The sequence below is a fragment of the Gymnogyps californianus genome, chromosome 14 (genome assembly GCF_018139145.2).
Source record: "Gymnogyps californianus isolate 813 chromosome 14, ASM1813914v2, whole genome shotgun sequence".
Classification (NCBI taxonomy): Eukaryota; Metazoa; Chordata; class Aves; order Accipitriformes; family Cathartidae; genus Gymnogyps; species Gymnogyps californianus.
Genome location: NC_059484.1, coordinates 1293090 through 1309035, shown reverse-complemented (window position 1 = coordinate 1309035; position 15946 = coordinate 1293090). Strand labels below are relative to the sequence as shown.

At 50.2% G+C, this 15946-nt stretch overlaps 1 protein-coding gene across 1 annotated transcript; it reads left to right on the top strand.

The window, feature by feature from the left end:
- Positions 1–1505: 1505 nt before the first annotated feature.
- HDAC3 (histone deacetylase 3) lies at positions 1506–15587 on the top strand. Its single transcript, XM_050905197.1, has 15 exons — positions 1506–1579; positions 1865–1947; positions 6720–6862; positions 8281–8362; positions 9151–9207; positions 9303–9358; positions 11407–11540; positions 11819–11899; positions 11988–12061; positions 12298–12362; positions 12714–12803; positions 12920–12978; positions 13407–13486; positions 13882–14039; positions 14330–15587. The coding sequence occupies exons 1-15, from the start codon at positions 1525–1527 to the stop codon at positions 14397–14399; spliced, it is 1287 nt and encodes a 428-aa protein (XP_050761154.1). The 5' UTR covers positions 1506–1524; the 3' UTR covers positions 14400–15587.
- The last annotated feature ends 359 nt before the right edge of the window (positions 15588–15946 follow it).

The window sequence follows — 15946 nt, the reverse complement described above, 5'->3', positions numbered from 1 at the left end:
CGTGGTCTCCATCCTTAGCCAGCTCTTGGTGTGCCCCTTGGGGGTCCTTGCCCTTTGCCTGCTCCTCTCTGAGACCCCATTTTATTGCAGGTGGTTTGGGCAGCCTGCCTCCAGCGCAGCATCCTTCGCCCCCAACCTCCTGCCCGCGGGAAGCCATCGGGCAGGAGACCGGCAGGACCAAGCCCTTGCCAAGCGCCGATTTCGGCTAATTTGTTTTCCGAGCCTTTGGGCAAGACTACCTGCTCCTTTCATCCTTTCTCCTTTCCAGCCCACAGGGAACAGGTTTTTGCCGCTGGCGCCACTCGCACCACGGCCCCGGCCCTGTCCCTCGCCGGCTCCGGGTGAGGTTCAGGGTTTTTCCCTCGTTCCGCACGGCTGCTTTTTCATACACGGCAATTTTCCGCCCGGCTTTTGTCCTCCGCCTGCCCGGCGGTGCCTCCCTGTCCCCGCTCCCTGCCAACCCCGGCCGGTTATGTTTGAAGGCTGCCAGCGGTCAGGAGCACCTGCACCCCGGTGGGGTGGGACCTGGGAGGGCTGCTTGGCCGGGTGACAGCCGGCGGTGGCGGTCCCCGTCCCTCACAGTTTGGGGGGGGGGCTGCTGCTCCCCAGAAGGGGATGAGCCCCAGCAAGGTGTGAGTGCCCTCAGTGGGTGGGCTGCGGCGGCTGGGTGGTGACTGGGGGAGGCTGGGGGTGATTGGGAGGCAAGTGGGGGTAACTGGTGAGGGGCTGGGGGTGACTGGGGAGCCGCTGTAGAGTTGAGTTACAGGAGAGAACTCAGTGGGCGACTGGGGGTAACTGGGGGCAGCTGGGGGTGACTGGGGGCAGCTGGGGGTGACTGGGGAGCAGCTGTAGGGCTACAGAAGAGAATCCAGTGGGCAACTGGGATCAGCTGGGAGTAACTGGGATCTCCCGGGAGTAACTGGGGGCAGCTGAGGGTGCCTGGGTGCAGGTGAGGGGCAGTGAGGGGTGACTGGGGGCAGCTGAGGGTGATTGGGGAGCAGGTGTAGGCTTATGGGAGAGAATCTAGCAGGCAACTGGGAGCAGCTGGGAGTAACTGGGGGCAGCCGGGAGTAACTGGGGGCACCTGGGAGTGACTGGGGGAGCTGGGGGTAGGTAGGGGGCAGTGAGGTGAGACTGGAGTGCAACTCGAGGTAACTGGGGGTGACTGGGGGCAGTTGGGGATGATTGGGAGGCAGGTGGGGGCAACTGGTGAGCAGCTGGGCGTGCCTGGGGGCAGCTGTAGGGCTACAGATAGAATCCAGCGGGCAACTGGGATGAGCCGGGAGTAACTGGGGGCAGCCGGGAGTGACTGGGGTAGGCGCTGGGACCGCGGGGGCGCCGCAGCGATGATCGCCCCGCCTTCGGCCCCGCCCCTCGCCCCCCAGCCCCGCCCCCGGGCTCCGCCCCTCCGGCGCCTTCCGTCGCCCGCTGTCGGCGGCACTGAGGCGGGTGTGGGCTCTCGGCGCCGTCGCGGCGTGATGACGTGAGCGGGAGCGCGCGGCGGCGGGTCCCGGCCTCTCCGCCATGGCGAAGACCGTGGCCTATTTCTACGACCCGGACGTGGGCAACTTCCACTACGGTGCGGGCTGGGCCGGGCGGCGGGACCGGAGGAGAACTGGGGCGGCGGCGGAGGGGTCGGGCTGGGGCCGGTCCCGGCTCGGGGCGGGGATATGGCCCAGCCCGGCCCTGGCTCGCCGGGGCGGCCTGGGGCCGGTCCCCTCACCCCGTCCCGGGGCCGAGCGGGCCTGGTGGGGGGTGGCTCAGCGGGTCCTATCGCGGCCCCGCGCTGGGCCCGGCCCCGGGGGTGGGGGGCGGCCGGTGTTCCCCCCGCTCCCGGTGACTCCCCGTGTCGTTTCCCTTCCAGGAGCGGGGCACCCCATGAAGCCGCATCGCCTGGCGCTAACCCACAGCCTGGTCCTGCACTACGGGCTCTACAAGAAGATGATCGTAAGCGGCGCTTCTCCTGGGGCCCAACAGGGCCCCCCGCCCAGGCGGTGGGGGAAGAGGGGGCTGTGGCCGGTGGCTTTGGGCAGGCAGCCTCCAGAGTGGGCGTTTTAGGCTTCAGCATGCATGAAAGGTGCCAGAGACCTGTGCACCATCCCGCTGACTTCAGTCGTGGGCTCTGTGTTAAGGCTTGGCCCGCATTAGTAGGTTCTTCACAGCTTTCTTGTGTCGCTGCTCCTCCTTCAGCTCCACTTTTGGCACAGCAGGTAACAGAGTTGTTGCAGACAAGGCTTTAAGTGGTCTCAGGCATTCTCATCGGCCTGAGCCCCAACCATACAACCCAGAGCTAATCTGAAAGGCACCATCGTTGGTTGTCAGTGTCTTGTTCAAACTTGTGCGTACAGTGCCGTGCTTGGAGTTGCAGCAGTGCCGCTGGGGACTGTGCATGAAATTTCTGTGTCTGTAGCCCCTTCTAGGTCCGCACATGTGGACCGTGTTGATCGTAGAATAGTAAAGCTGAAAAAAAAACCCTGAAGAGGCTTGCTAATTCGCCTTGATGCCTTAACTGGGGTTCACTAATTCCATCTCATACCCGATCAGTGATTGTCCAACCGGCTCTTCAAAGTCTTTGTTGCCCAACCAGCTCAACAACCTAGTCTGGTGCACTCCAGTTCTCACTGTTAGAAGGATTTTTCTCTTCCTGAAGTCTAGCCTGCGTAAACCTGATAAAACATGATCAGCATGTAGCGATAGTCAAAAAGAAAACTTAAATTTTCATCTTTCAAGAAATGAACTAGTTTGGGGGTAATAGAATATCCCATGTGTGGTGCCCCTCTTTTGAAGTATTTTATTTCACTTGGTGCAAGTGGGATTGAACCGTGCTCCTTTCCCTAGAATCCTTGTTCACTTTTCTGCCTGTTCTTGCAGCACAGAGCAAATGAAAAGCTCTCAGGAGTACAGGGCATGGAACTTAATGCTTCACGATACAAGATCAAGGCAGGAATGGTAAAAGTCTTCTACCATTCTGTCCCTTTTGAGAGGGCTTTTGCCCATTTTGACGTGCAGAACATGCCACCTGCAGCTGCTGATCATTTTGGGGCAACTTGTTTTGTCTCCTGTTGGCTTATTCTCACTTTCGGTGCAGCGGGATTGCTTCGGAGCTGTTTCGCACTGTTGAGCGATTTAATTCCTGGGCTGACTGGCGCGATCCCAGGTCGTGCTGTCTGATCCAGAGGCCGGGTGTAGCTGCTGCCTATTGTCTCCGCAGCCTGTGATCTCTGGTGTGCCCTGGGGAAGGGCCCGTACCCAGAACGTTATTCTAAACGTTATAGGCTACAGCTCCAGGCACTTCTTGTTTTATGTACATATAGGTATGTATATATGTACACATATGGGCATACACACATGCATTTACAGTGTCTTTTCATGGGAATTACCTCATTAAAAGAGGTGAAGGGCGCTTCTGTCACAGTCATCATCGTGCATAGCTAGCAAACAGGGAGGGGAGATGAAAGCCGGGCACAAAACCGTCATTGCCCTGATCTGCGAGGGATGTCAGGACTTTCCTCTGTCCCTCCTCTTTGTGCTCGTGCATCCCACGTGTGTTCCTCGCCCTCCTGCAGTCGGGCTCTGCTCCTTGTGATGCTCTGCAAACCAGCTGCTTCCTCTGTTACTCATGAGCCTGAACTGGGTGACCATGGAGGTTACTTTGAGGTGTGTGCTCTCAGAATGATTGTAGAACTTGATCATGGGTCGTTGCTTGCAGTTGTAGATGATTGCAAGGAACTGGTAATAGTCAGGCTTGTTTTGAGGCTGTGGAGAAGAAAGTGTGATCAACTTGTCTCAGTGATGTGTTTCTCAGTGTTGATAAATCATGAGCTGCTGTGAAAACATGGTGATCATGCAGAGCTGTCAGAAATGTGCAAATTCCAGTCCCTTTCCAGCTAGACCAGGCACTTCTCCAGACTATGATTCGCTTCCCAGGTTCCCTCATCCCCACCATTAGACATTAAGCAAAACTATAACCAGCTTTCGCTGTGCCCTCAAAGACCTGACTAAATATTTAGTTGTTGTGCTACCAAAAAAAGCCTGTCCTTAAAGGTCACTTTGCAAGCACCTGAGAATCGGTGATGTTAAAATCAAAGTTGTATCACTGTGCACACAAAAGAGCGGGATTAGACCAGTGGTTTTAATTCTGGCATGTTTACAGTGTCTTCTCCACTGTATGGGCAGGACAAGGTGCAAAATTCTTGCAAGTGTGATAGCAATACAGTTTTCCTGCTTTTTATTTTTTAGGGCAAAGTCTGAACAGCCAAACCAATACAAGTGGGGCAGAGGGAAAAGCTGGATCTCAGCTGCTTTGTACCTGCCCGTCCGTGCCGCACATTATCTCTAGCGCTGTGCAAGTGCCTGGCATTTGGCATGGGCTCTTCCACTGCCAGCGTATCTGCTTCTGTGGTGAGAGACTTGCGGCTTGAGCGAAAGCAAATAGAAAATAAGCTGTCCCAAAACTAAAGCACAGTATCAATTTTTAAAGGAAGGTGCTAAAATGGACCAGTGGAACAGTTCCTTGATGCAATATATAAAACTAGTTTGGTATGTTTAAACATTAGAAAAGCTTCCCTGTGGAATTAATGTAATTCCCTAGTAAAGTTGCATCCAGCCGCGGTGACCTGCTGTTGCGCTTGTGGGGGGATGCAGCTGGAGTACACTCGGGACACGTGGAATCTTTGCAGAGTTTATCTTTCAGATTTTTTGCTGTAAATGCATGAACTTCTATGAATAACTTCCCTAGAGTTGGGATTTTTCTTGCAGAAACAGCAAAAAGCACATTCTGATGTAACACTTCTAAATGTCAAATCCATGTCTGAATGAGGCAGTAGGCAGAGCTGTACGCTTTGCCACATTTTTAGTCTTGAAACCCTTTTCTGGGGGCTATATTTTCCACAAGGTGCCATCGTGAAGCTGAAAACTGCAGAGGAACTTCATCCTGAACAGTCAGTGACTGGGAAAGTTACGAGCAAATAAAAGCGAGGATTATGGTCAGCTGTGACGATAAAAGGTCCTGTTAACTTTGTGTTGTGGTTACATCATTACCTGCCCTCTCTGCCTCCTCCAAATAAAAGGCCACCATCCTATCAAGCTGAGTTCGCCTCTTCACACCTTTCCCAGCTTATCTGTGGCTGCGGCATGCAAGAACGCGGTGAACCAAGGCTCAGCGTTGTCGAAAGAGGGAGGGGTTGTCCTGCTGCTCACCTTCCCTGCTCCCCTGCTGCGTCTTCCCGCTGCCTTTCTTGTGCTGCATCTGGAAGCTATTGGATCCCTGCGTGAACTGATGCAACTCAGTAACTCGGCAAAGCCAGGAGGGTTTTTTATGGAGTTAGCAAAACGAGACAGCGGACAGAGGGGGCTGAGTGCCAGAGCTTGCTTAGGAAGGTGGGTGGGATTGCTGGGAGCAGGGTGAAGGGTGGAAGGTGGCAGGTTTCTTCTTCTGTCAGCAGCTGAGTCTGTCTTGAAGCTTTTGGTCTTCTTTTCCCCCCCCCCTTTCTGTTTTGAATCACGCATCCCTACTTTTTGTTGTCAAAGAGAGCCTCTGGATATCCGGTGAGAGCTATTTCTTCCCCATGATGACTCTTTAGCATTGGTTTTGGTCTTGTTTGATTTAATCAGCCGTCTGGACTCCTGGGAGGTACCTGTGCAGAGCCCTCGTGGGGAACAGGTCTTCACCCTTAGCAGCTGCACTAATGGCTCGTGCTTGTGAGTCGCCTCATCCTCCTTGTTTGAGTTGTCCAGGCAGCAGCCTCTGAGAAACACCAAACCCCACGCATCCATGTGGAAAACACCATACCACATGCAGACCAGTTCAGGAAAGGAGATGATGGGTTTGTTAGGGTATATTGTGTCTCTGAAAATTAATGTGTTTCCTCCTTAGCCCAGGAAACAGGCACGTTGCTGCAGTTGCCCTGATAAATTTTCCCTTTGGAGACAAGCTCGTGCATCTTACTGTTTTTTTTCATGTTCCACTCTTTCTATAAAGTGCATGCTTTAATTAAGAGAAATTGGGAAACACAAAAAAGATCTCTTACTGATTTCCGCACAACTATAATTTCCTCTCGCCAGGTATGTGGTGTTAATTTTTAACTTCCTGTATATTGAGGTATGTGCGTTAAGTGCCAAACTGGCAAGCCTGTATTGTCACAAGCTCTTCAATTTGAATCTGTCCAGTTCCCTGACTGTTTTTCGCCGGCTTTCCAAAGGAAACAAAGCTTATGCAACTCTTCCGTCTGTCTGTGAGCTTTCTCCGAATAACTTTTGAACCTATCAGCCCATTACAGGCAAATCTGACGGAGGGACCAAAACCACCCATGTATCAAGGTCTTAAAATTGTATGAAAGCTGGCGACCGATAAGGGAATAGTGCCCTCCAGTGAAGAAAAAGCTGTAGTTTGAACTCAGCTGATTTATTCTGCTGGCTTGCGCAAGGAGGGGGGTGTGTGCAGTGGGGGAAGGAAGGCATCAGAGAGTGTGTGGCAAGAGCTGCAGTTATTATGAGAGGCAGGAGATGGGTTTATGGCTGAAAGAGAAAAATCGGTAGGAAAGCAGGCTTCATGGAGCAACTTGTTGAATTTTAATGAAAATGAATGTCAGGAAGCCAATGTAGTGGAACATTTTTTGATATACCTTGTGCAGGTCGTTTGTCAGTTAGCTTGAGATTTCTTACAGCCAAAGCAAATGCGAGTTTGGATGGCAAATAAGTCTTGCCTTTCTCTCTTGAAGGTTTTCAAACCGTACCAGGCATCCCAGCATGACATGTGCCGATTCCACTCCGAGGACTACATCGACTTCCTGCAGAGAGTGAGCCCCAACAACATGCAGGGGTTCACCAAGAGCCTCAATGCCTTCAACGTGGGCGATGACTGGTGAGTGCTCTGTGCCTCCTGCGAACCCACAGTGGGAAAGGGTGCTCCTGCATCGCTCACGTCTGGAGGGCTCTTTTAGAATGTCCCATTTCTTATTTGTTTTTAACCAGAATGAGGTGCGTGTCCCTCCTGTGTATATCAGATTACTGGAACCTCCTTGATTCCTTTCCCTTCTCTTTAGATCTTGCAGTCTTCCTTTTAGATCTGTATTTAGGCTGTAAGCTTATTGGGTTAGAGGCTGTATCTCTACTTGTTCTTGCAGAGCCTCCAGTTCTTCTTGAACATGCTAACTATTTTTTTTAAATAATTGCCTGTCATTTTAGCTACCTTAATAGGTGCGTGTTAAATTCAAGACAGCTTTGAGAGCCTGATTTTCAGGTAGAACTAAGGAGATACTCATGCTTCTGTACAAAACTACATGAGATCTTGTTGAGAATGTTCAATTCCAGTCTTTAATGCTCATGAGAGATGAAACTTGAAAGAAATGTATGGAAGGGCTCTGTGGGTGACTGAGAAAGTAGCAGTATGTCTTGTCTGGTTGAGGATTATAAGGGCTGTCAGAGAGTAAGACTGTTCTTATGTATTCTGTGGAGGGGAAAGCTGTACTAGCACAGGAGGAGTTACATTAGCTAGAGAACAGTGTTATCCCAAGCAGGTTTTAGTATAGCCTGGTTTTTAATATTTAGGCTGAGAATCAGAAGACTGTTCTGTGACCTTGCTGCTCTGATGATCAGAAACCATCTTCTTAGCAGAAATGAGAGGGGGAAAAGGAAACCCCACGGTCTTTAAGCCATTGCTGGTCCATGAATGTGGCTTGTGACATGATGCCAGCAAGCTGGTGACACAGGGTCTCCATGTCCTGTGTTCCTGAGCTCTCCCAGTGCCTGGGCTGGCTCTGTGCGGTGGGATGGATCAGACCTTAGTGCTGTCTTAAGAGCAGCATTCATCTCCGGTTGCAGCATACCGCACTCTGGGCTGTGTGCTTGGAAGCAGAGTGGGGGCAGGATCTTCCAGATACAGCCAGGGAGGAGATAGCGCAGGAGCAGACCAGTCCTCCCCTCTCCTGATGCAGAGTCTCACATCATGTCCTAGCTCTGGGCTTACGTCAGCAGGGCTGCAGGGCAGACACCGGCACGCGTTGTGAGCAGGGGAGCCTTTTCCGGACTAGCTTGGAAGGTTTGGTAATCATTATCAAATTCACTGAGTTTCCCATTGTGTTTGCAGCCAGATTGCTCACCTGCTGGTATTCTGTGTGTTATAAGCAGGGTCAGAGTGATCCCAAATTAACTCTTTCACAGAGAATGGGTTTTGGTCTTGCTCAGGTAATGTCCCTGGACAGTTTTATTCCTGGCTTTGCTCTGGAGAGATGGGGAGGAATGAGAAGATGTTCTGTGTTTGAATCATGGTTTCTTTTTCAGCCCAGTGTTTCCAGGCCTCTTTGAATTTTGCTCTCGCTATACTGGGGCCTCCCTGCAGGGAGCAACGCAGCTGAACAACAAGGTAACTGAGCTGACGTGCTTATCTATTGAAACACGGGCGTAAGCGAACTGGTTTTCAGTTTAAGGAGAACCTCATGGATTTGTTTTGTAAAACAACATAGCCAGCACTGCTGTGTTGCAGTGTAAATACTGAGTGCTGTAGGACTGTTAAGCTTGAGACCATTCCTGTACTGTCAGAGGCAACCATTTAGTAGATGTTTAATCCAGAGGGAGTCAGAGGATACTAATGCTGCGCGTACTAAAGTCACAAAGTACTCTCAGTAGAACAAACCTGGGATCTTCAGTGAAACTGGCTGCTGGGAGACCTCAAGAGCGCTGCTAGGTCTCTGCTATGGAAATGCACTAAATGAGATCACACAGAAGGTCTGAAGAAAAGGGTCCTTCGGGAGGGCACAAAAAAAAAAAAACTACAGAGGTTTGAGTCTTTGAGAGACCTGAGAAAGGTCTAATGAGTGTAAAGAACGAGTGCCGGCACAAACTGTATGTGGCAGGTGCTCTGCCTGCTGCTGGCTGGAGGGGGAGCAGTGGTGGTGGGAGATGACCTTTTCTGGTCTAATGGGGAATGTAAAGCACAGGACTAATCCAGTATGGACATGATGTAACCAAAACTGTTGGCTGGGCTAACGACCAAGATGGAGCTTCGGAAAGGCCTCCGTAGGAGAAGGAAAGGCCAGAAGGGTGTTTGTGGGCCACAGGGCTGGGCAGGTTGAAGTGGGTGCACTGGGGAAGTGGGTGCAAGGTTATCTTACCACATTGTCACCTTAAACTAAGTTATCTTTCCGTTCTTAGATCTGTGATATTGCAATAAACTGGGCAGGGGGCCTGCATCATGCCAAAAAGTTTGAGGTAATGAGGCAAATCTGCATATTCCTCTGTCTTTTTGAGGCCCAGGCTCTGTGTTGATCCCGTTCTAATGCTATTTGGTTTTCTCTCTCTTGCAGGCTTCTGGGTTTTGTTATGTTAACGACATAGTTATTGGCATCCTGGAGCTGCTCAAGTAAGGACATGGTGCAAGTGCAGTACTGTCCTGGCGTGTGGTTTCCCTCTGCTGCTTCACTGTTCTCTCTGTTCCCCTCCTCGTTTGCCTTTCTGGAGTCCAAGAAGGCCAACAACTTGATTTTTTTTGTCCTGGCCTCTTCTTTAGGCACAAGAAGGGGGGCTTCAGAATTGGAATATCTGACTCCAGTTTTGTTGCATGCAGCTTAAGGGATACAGAAGAGTTCTTCAATTCCATTTCTCATCCGTCTGTGAAATACTCATTTCAGGGTCTCCTGAGTCTCAGCGTTTTTACCACAGTGAGCCTTTCGTAGGTAAATGCAAATTATGGCTCACTGGAGACAGTTAAATGACTTGAATCTTTCTTGACTTGCTTGAGTGGCTTAAGAACAGGACTTGAGCAACACATGGGTGATCAAAGGACACTTGCTTTGAGTAGAAAAGAGATTTTTTTTTTTTTTCTTTTTAGCAAATGAAAAGTAAGTTCAGAATGGGAGGAAGAGTTACAGAAATACCTTCCATTTCTTGGATTAATCTGTGATTATATTTTTTTTTGTACTCTCAAATGCCCTCCTTGTTGCTGAATCTGAGACAAGATGTTATGGAATTAAAAAAAAAAAAAAAATTGGGGTTGACCAGACAATAGTTACATGACTGGTGGCAAGCTTACTCACTCTCAAAGTCAGATTTATGGGATGTACTGGGGTTTCTTGTACCTCTTTCCTCTCTGCCAGTCTTCCCTGCTCTGTGTTTGGAACCTCAGGTCTTCACTGTGTATCTCTGCGCACCTATTTTCTAGTCTCACAAGTCCCATATACCAGAGGCTTCAAATACAGCCCAGTTACCCCTCATGGGAGATTATAATATGTCCCTATTCTTTTGTTCCCTGTTTTCAGGAACCATTTCTGCAGCAGCTGGCTGCATACTTGAGTTTGCTTTCCACCTTGGCAATACTGTGGTGTCTCTGCTCTTAGAAGGTCCCTTTCTCCCTTTACCAGTGTGCAAGGGCTGTGTGTATGCATCCCCTTTTTCTCCTTGCTGTCATTTGTCTATGGGATGAATAATCTGGGCTGTCTTAAATAGTTTATGTCTCTCTCGGGAGACTGAGGCAAGGTACTACTCAGCATGGGTCAGCACCATCAACCAGTTTGATCAGATCACTGCAGACACACTTAAAGCCATGGTTCCAAGGCAGATGGCACGAACCACATGCTCCTCCTCCTCTGTTTTGATGTTGTCTTGTTTTTTCAGGTCCCTCCCCAGTCCCCTAGGGTTTTGGCATGGATGCCAGATCCCCTGTTCTTTGGGGATTGACCAGATGCAGTATTTCCTTGTGAAAAGTTGAAGTTCTTTCCGGCCGAGCGGGCAGCTCTAGAGCTGGCAGGCATGGATGGCTTAGGGCCATGTCTCCAGTGCTCAACAGCACATCAGCTTTGACTGTTACCCCAATGTATTTACTTGTGCATCTCCCCTTCTTCACCCTCTGCCTCTGTGACCCAGCAGGCTGCTTCTCGAGTAAATTTAGTCCAGCCTGGTGGTCTTGGTGCTAGGGACATAGTGCTGCCAGTGCTCTGGCACATGGAGGAAGTAAGTGTTCCTACCTCCTCCTTGGCTAGCTGACCTTTCATTTCCTGATATGATTAAAAATTGTTGGAGCTCTTAAAGATTAACTAACAGCATGTTGTTTGTAGAGGAAACAAAAACGTGCAACTTTCTAACACCCAGGTGGTTAAAATAGGTTCTCTTCATCATCTGCTTTCCAAGACATTTCTGGCCCCATCTGAAAACCTTTTATTCTAATATCTATTTCCAAGCACATCAGAAGAAAACATTTTAGTGGTGGGGCGTGTTGTGACTGTATTCAAATGTCTCGTATCTAAACCATTTGATATACCTCAGGTGGGACAGGTGAGTTCCGTTGGCAAGTGGGCTTGCAGGTTGATGTCGGTGGTGGTTTTCAGGGCGCCAGGTGATACTGAGGCATGTGGGGAATAGTGAGGTTGGGTGCGGTGCAGACAGTAATGCTGTCTTTCCTCCTGTATTCAATAGATATCATCCACGTGTTCTGTACATTGATATCGATATCCATCATGGAGATGGTGTGCAGGAGGCTTTCTACTTGACGGACCGTGTCATGACAGTGTCATTTCATAAATATGGGAACTATTTCTTTCCTGGTACAGGTATGTATTTTCCCTTATAGTGTGAACCTGGCCTCGCTTCAGAATCCTTTGAAAGCTTTGCTGGAGTATAAAAGTGTAAAATCACGAAATTAGAGCTGCAGGGAGAAACAATGGAAGAAAGGGCATGGAAAAGCAGTTGGAGAGGAACAGAAGTATAGTTATTTGTAAGAAAGAGGGATCCTAGCTAGGTTAAGAGATCTCAACCCAGACCAGATCTGGCCTTTCCATATCTCTGAGGTCTCAGAGCTGTTGTGACTCTCCTGTCTTTCCGTGGCCAGGTGACATGTATGAAGTTGGTGCAGAGAGTGGTCGTTACTACTGTCTCAACGTGCCTCTACGAGATGGCATTGATGACCAAAGTAGGTGTTCCCTGCCGTTTCCCCTTGCCCAGGTGTTTGCTGGTCCTTCTGCTCCAGAGCCATGACAAATCTACCTTTCTCTCCAAAGGTTATAAACACCTCTTCCAGCCAGTCATTAACCAGGTGGTAGATTACTATCAGCCCACCTGCATAGTACTGCAGGTAAGAAAGCAAGCCTCTGTGCACGTGTCCGTCCCTTCCAGAGGCTGTAGGTTGGAGGGGGCTGCTATCGATGTGTTACCTTCTGTTCCCGGGGAATCAGGGTTGGTGTGCCCTAGCTGAGCTGCTGTCTGTACCCTCTGGTGAATGAGGGTGGCCAAGGGGTGGGGATGCTGATGTGTGTCAGCAAAGCAATGCCTCTGTAGCAAAAATTCAGGTGTTCTTTTTCTGTTCCCCAGTGCGGTGCTGATTCTCTGGGTTGCGACCGTTTGGGTTGTTTTAACCTCAGTATAAGAGGACATGGGTAAGTACAGCGCAGCTGGGGCAGAGCAGTTAGTTGAAAGACCGTCCTTTAGTCTGAAGGGCTCTAATGAGTCCTCTGCTGTGAGGCTTGAGCTTTGCCTTTGGCCTTCCAGCAGTACCAGCAGTTTTTTGGGGGGTTTTTTAACTCTTGTGTGACAGGATGGGGTCTCAGAATGAGGCTTTGTACAAGGTGCTGCAGAGTGGCGCATGGCTCAGGCTCCCTGGGTGGAAGCCCTGAACTCCGGGTGTATCACACCAGCTGTGGTGGTGTTTGAGTGCACGGGGACATTTCTGACACGTGAGTGTGTGCTGCAGTTAACAGCTCTGGCATTTTTTTGTTTGGGGTTTCTAGGGAGTGCGTGGAGTATGTAAAGAGCTTCAACATCCCCTTGCTGGTACTGGGAGGAGGTGGTTACACAGTTCGCAACGTGGCACGATGCTGGTGAGTCTCTTCTCTGCTTGTTGAAGGTCACTGGTTAAGCAGTTGCCGTGGGCTTTGTCCCTGCATGCGCCATGTAGCTTTCTCTGGACTGAGCTCATCTTCCTCCATGTTTTCAGGACTTACGAAACATCATTGCTTGTAGATGAAGCAATTAGCGAAGAGCTCCCATACAGTGGTAAGTTGGAGTTCGGTTTTTTCCTCATTAGCTGAGCTAAAGTATTTGTTATATCAGCTGAAGAATTAACACTTCTATTCTGCATTGACCAGAGATAAGACCAGGACCAAAGTGACAGCACTTTCTGATCTTAGAGATGGCCTTAGTAGTCTCCTACCACCCACTTGTAGACTTTGCTGGGCTGACACACCCTTACTGTGTCATGTATCATTTAATTTGGATCATTTCCTATTCAGTGACTTGAGCGTTACTTTTGCTCGCTTTTTTGTTTCATATAATTCCTTGCGGTTCCAGAGCTGTACATCACCGCACTTTTTAGGGTCTGGTCACTCCTAGCATGGTGGGAGAGTGAGCTCTGCTCTCTGCAGAGCAGTGCCGGCTGGCTCCCTTGCCTCTGTGCTGTAACTCTCTTGCTCGTTCCATCACAGAGTACTTCGAATACTTTGCTCCAGACTTCACCCTTCATCCTGACGTCAGTACGAGGATTGAAAATCAGAACTCCCGGCAGGTAAGTGCTTGCAGCCTTATTGCAATATCAGCTATGTACTACCAAAACCCTGTGGTTGATGCTCTGTCCTGTGAAACCAGGTAGAGCCCAGGCAAGGAATTCTTGCGGGACAGAAAAGTGATGAAAAACAAGCAGAACCTTTCCTCTGGGATCTCAGGAAGTCTCATGGCATTTGAGAACCTTGCTGGATTGTCTTACTGTTTTCTGTGTGCTTGAGTATCAATGATTGAATTAACTCTCCCACCTCCTCTGCTCTGGCAAATAGCTTTTTGCACACATCTGTTTCTCATGGCCACCACATAGATGATGCAGGCAGGTAGCAGTGCTAACAGTTGTGGCTCTGTGCAGACTGCCAGTTCTCACTGTGGTGATCCCTCTCTGTTTTTTCTATGTAGTACTTGGATCAGATCAGGCAGACGATATTTGAGAATCTGAAAATGCTGAACCATGCTCCCAGCGTGCAGATCCACGATGTCCCTTCTGACTTGCTCAGCTACGATCGCACAGATGAGCCTGATCCAGAGGAAAGAGGTTCTGAGGAAAACTACAGCAGGTACCAGATCTTGTTCTGGAGAATTGGGCTTCCCTTTCTGTCCCTGCTAAGATGGGCAGATGATATATTGGAGACCATCTGTTTCCCAGAACAGATACAAAGTCACTTCGGAGTCTGTGGTCTTATCCAGGGAGCCCCTCTCTAGAAATATGTGGTCTCCTCACATAACACTTCATGGGTTGTTTGGGTGCTGGGCATCTTCTGACCTTTGGCAGTGTGACCTAGGCATTCTTCTCTGACCCCAGGGGTGCCAGGGCTCTCCTCGCTGATAGTGATTGTCTTTCCCCCAGGCCTGAAGCTGCCAACGAGTTTTATGACGGTGACCACGATAACGACAAAGAGAGTGACGTTGAGATCTGAGCGCTGTGGTGTGGGGCTCTGGACTGTGGGGGAGTCCCGCATTGGACATGGGTGCTTGGAGCAGATAACTGGGCCACGTAGGAGCCAGTTAGCCCTCCCTTCGTATTTGATTGCATGCGGTGGCAGCAGAAACAACACCGCTGCAGGCTTCTGCTACCTGAAGAGGCAGAGAGCAGTGAAACGTGTTCCTTACTTTCCACCATGTGTCACGGTTCCAGCTGTCACCGCTCTGGGAAATGGAAATTTGAGTAGCACTCGAATCTGTGCTGTGTACTGGCTGGCAGCCGTGCGACTGCCTTCAGAGCCTGACCTGTGCTGGTTCAGTCGCCTCCCGTAACTCCCATGCGGGCTTCTGCCAGCAAGGTGGGAGCTGGAGCGGTTGTGCCTACGATCTCTGCCTCTCTTCAGCAGCAACACCTGATACATCCTGCTCTCCCCGGCCCTCCGCTCAGGTACCCGGTTGACTGTCCTCTGAAGCCTGCACTGAGAGTTGCTTCCTGATGTCCCTTCGAACCATCTGATGCTCCACAGCTCAAGGAAAACTATACGAGAAGACAAGGCCAGTTGTGGGATAGGGGTCGGGAGCATCCCTGGAGCAGGGAGCAGCTTGATGGAGCACGATGGAAGAATGTATGCAGAGCATAGTCTTGTTCATTCCCCCCCATACTTGGTTTGGTGTTCACAAATGAGTACTGTGACACTTTGCAGAGTTGGACCTTACTTCCCTGTTTTCTGTATTCTTCGAGAGGCTAACATCACTGTGGAACACAGGTTTGGCTGCCAAGGTCAGTACATAGTGTGTCTTGCACCTCTGATGTAGCTTCCAGCGGTGTTTTCCAACTTCACGCGTGGCCCTTCTGTGTGTTAGCAAGAGATGTGGGCTGCTTGCTCGGAGTGGAAACCATTCCCTCTTGACTGTACCCAGGAGGCGTCGCTCTGCTCGTGGGTGAGGGAAGCTGCTGCTTCTAAGTCCTGTCTTCTTGCCCTCACACAGCAGAGATTTCTCTCGGCCATCCCTCAAATCCCAGACTTTGCTGCTCCTTCGCCAGAGTCGTCACCTGGTACCTGTCGTGGTTTGGAGTGTGCCGTTTGGGGAGGCAGGAGGGGGTTAGCCTCTGACTGTACTGTTCTGTTTGTTTACTGACGTCTTTAAACATTAAATGAAGAGGCAGTATTTTTCTTACCTGACCTGTTGTTCGTCTGTTCAATGCTCACACCTTTTTGGCTCCTGTCCTCCCAAGGATTGAGAAACGTGCGTATCGTCCCCGGCAGGGTAGTGTCTTCCACCGTCTGAATGAATGGAGGGCGTTCAGCTCCTCGAAGTATATGCTGGTGAGTTTTCAGCATCAGTGCATAATGAGGAGAGCGCCCTGAATTCCCTTACAAGAGGACAAGTGGGCTGGTGGATACTCCTGCTTATGCCTCCGAGTCCAGTAAAAGCTTTGCAGGAAGCTGCAGAGCCGAATCAGGAAACCTTTCCTGCAATGGTTTTAAATATGGTTTCTTGGAGTTGTCATTTCCGTAAGAGTCTGCTCTTTGCAGTCTCG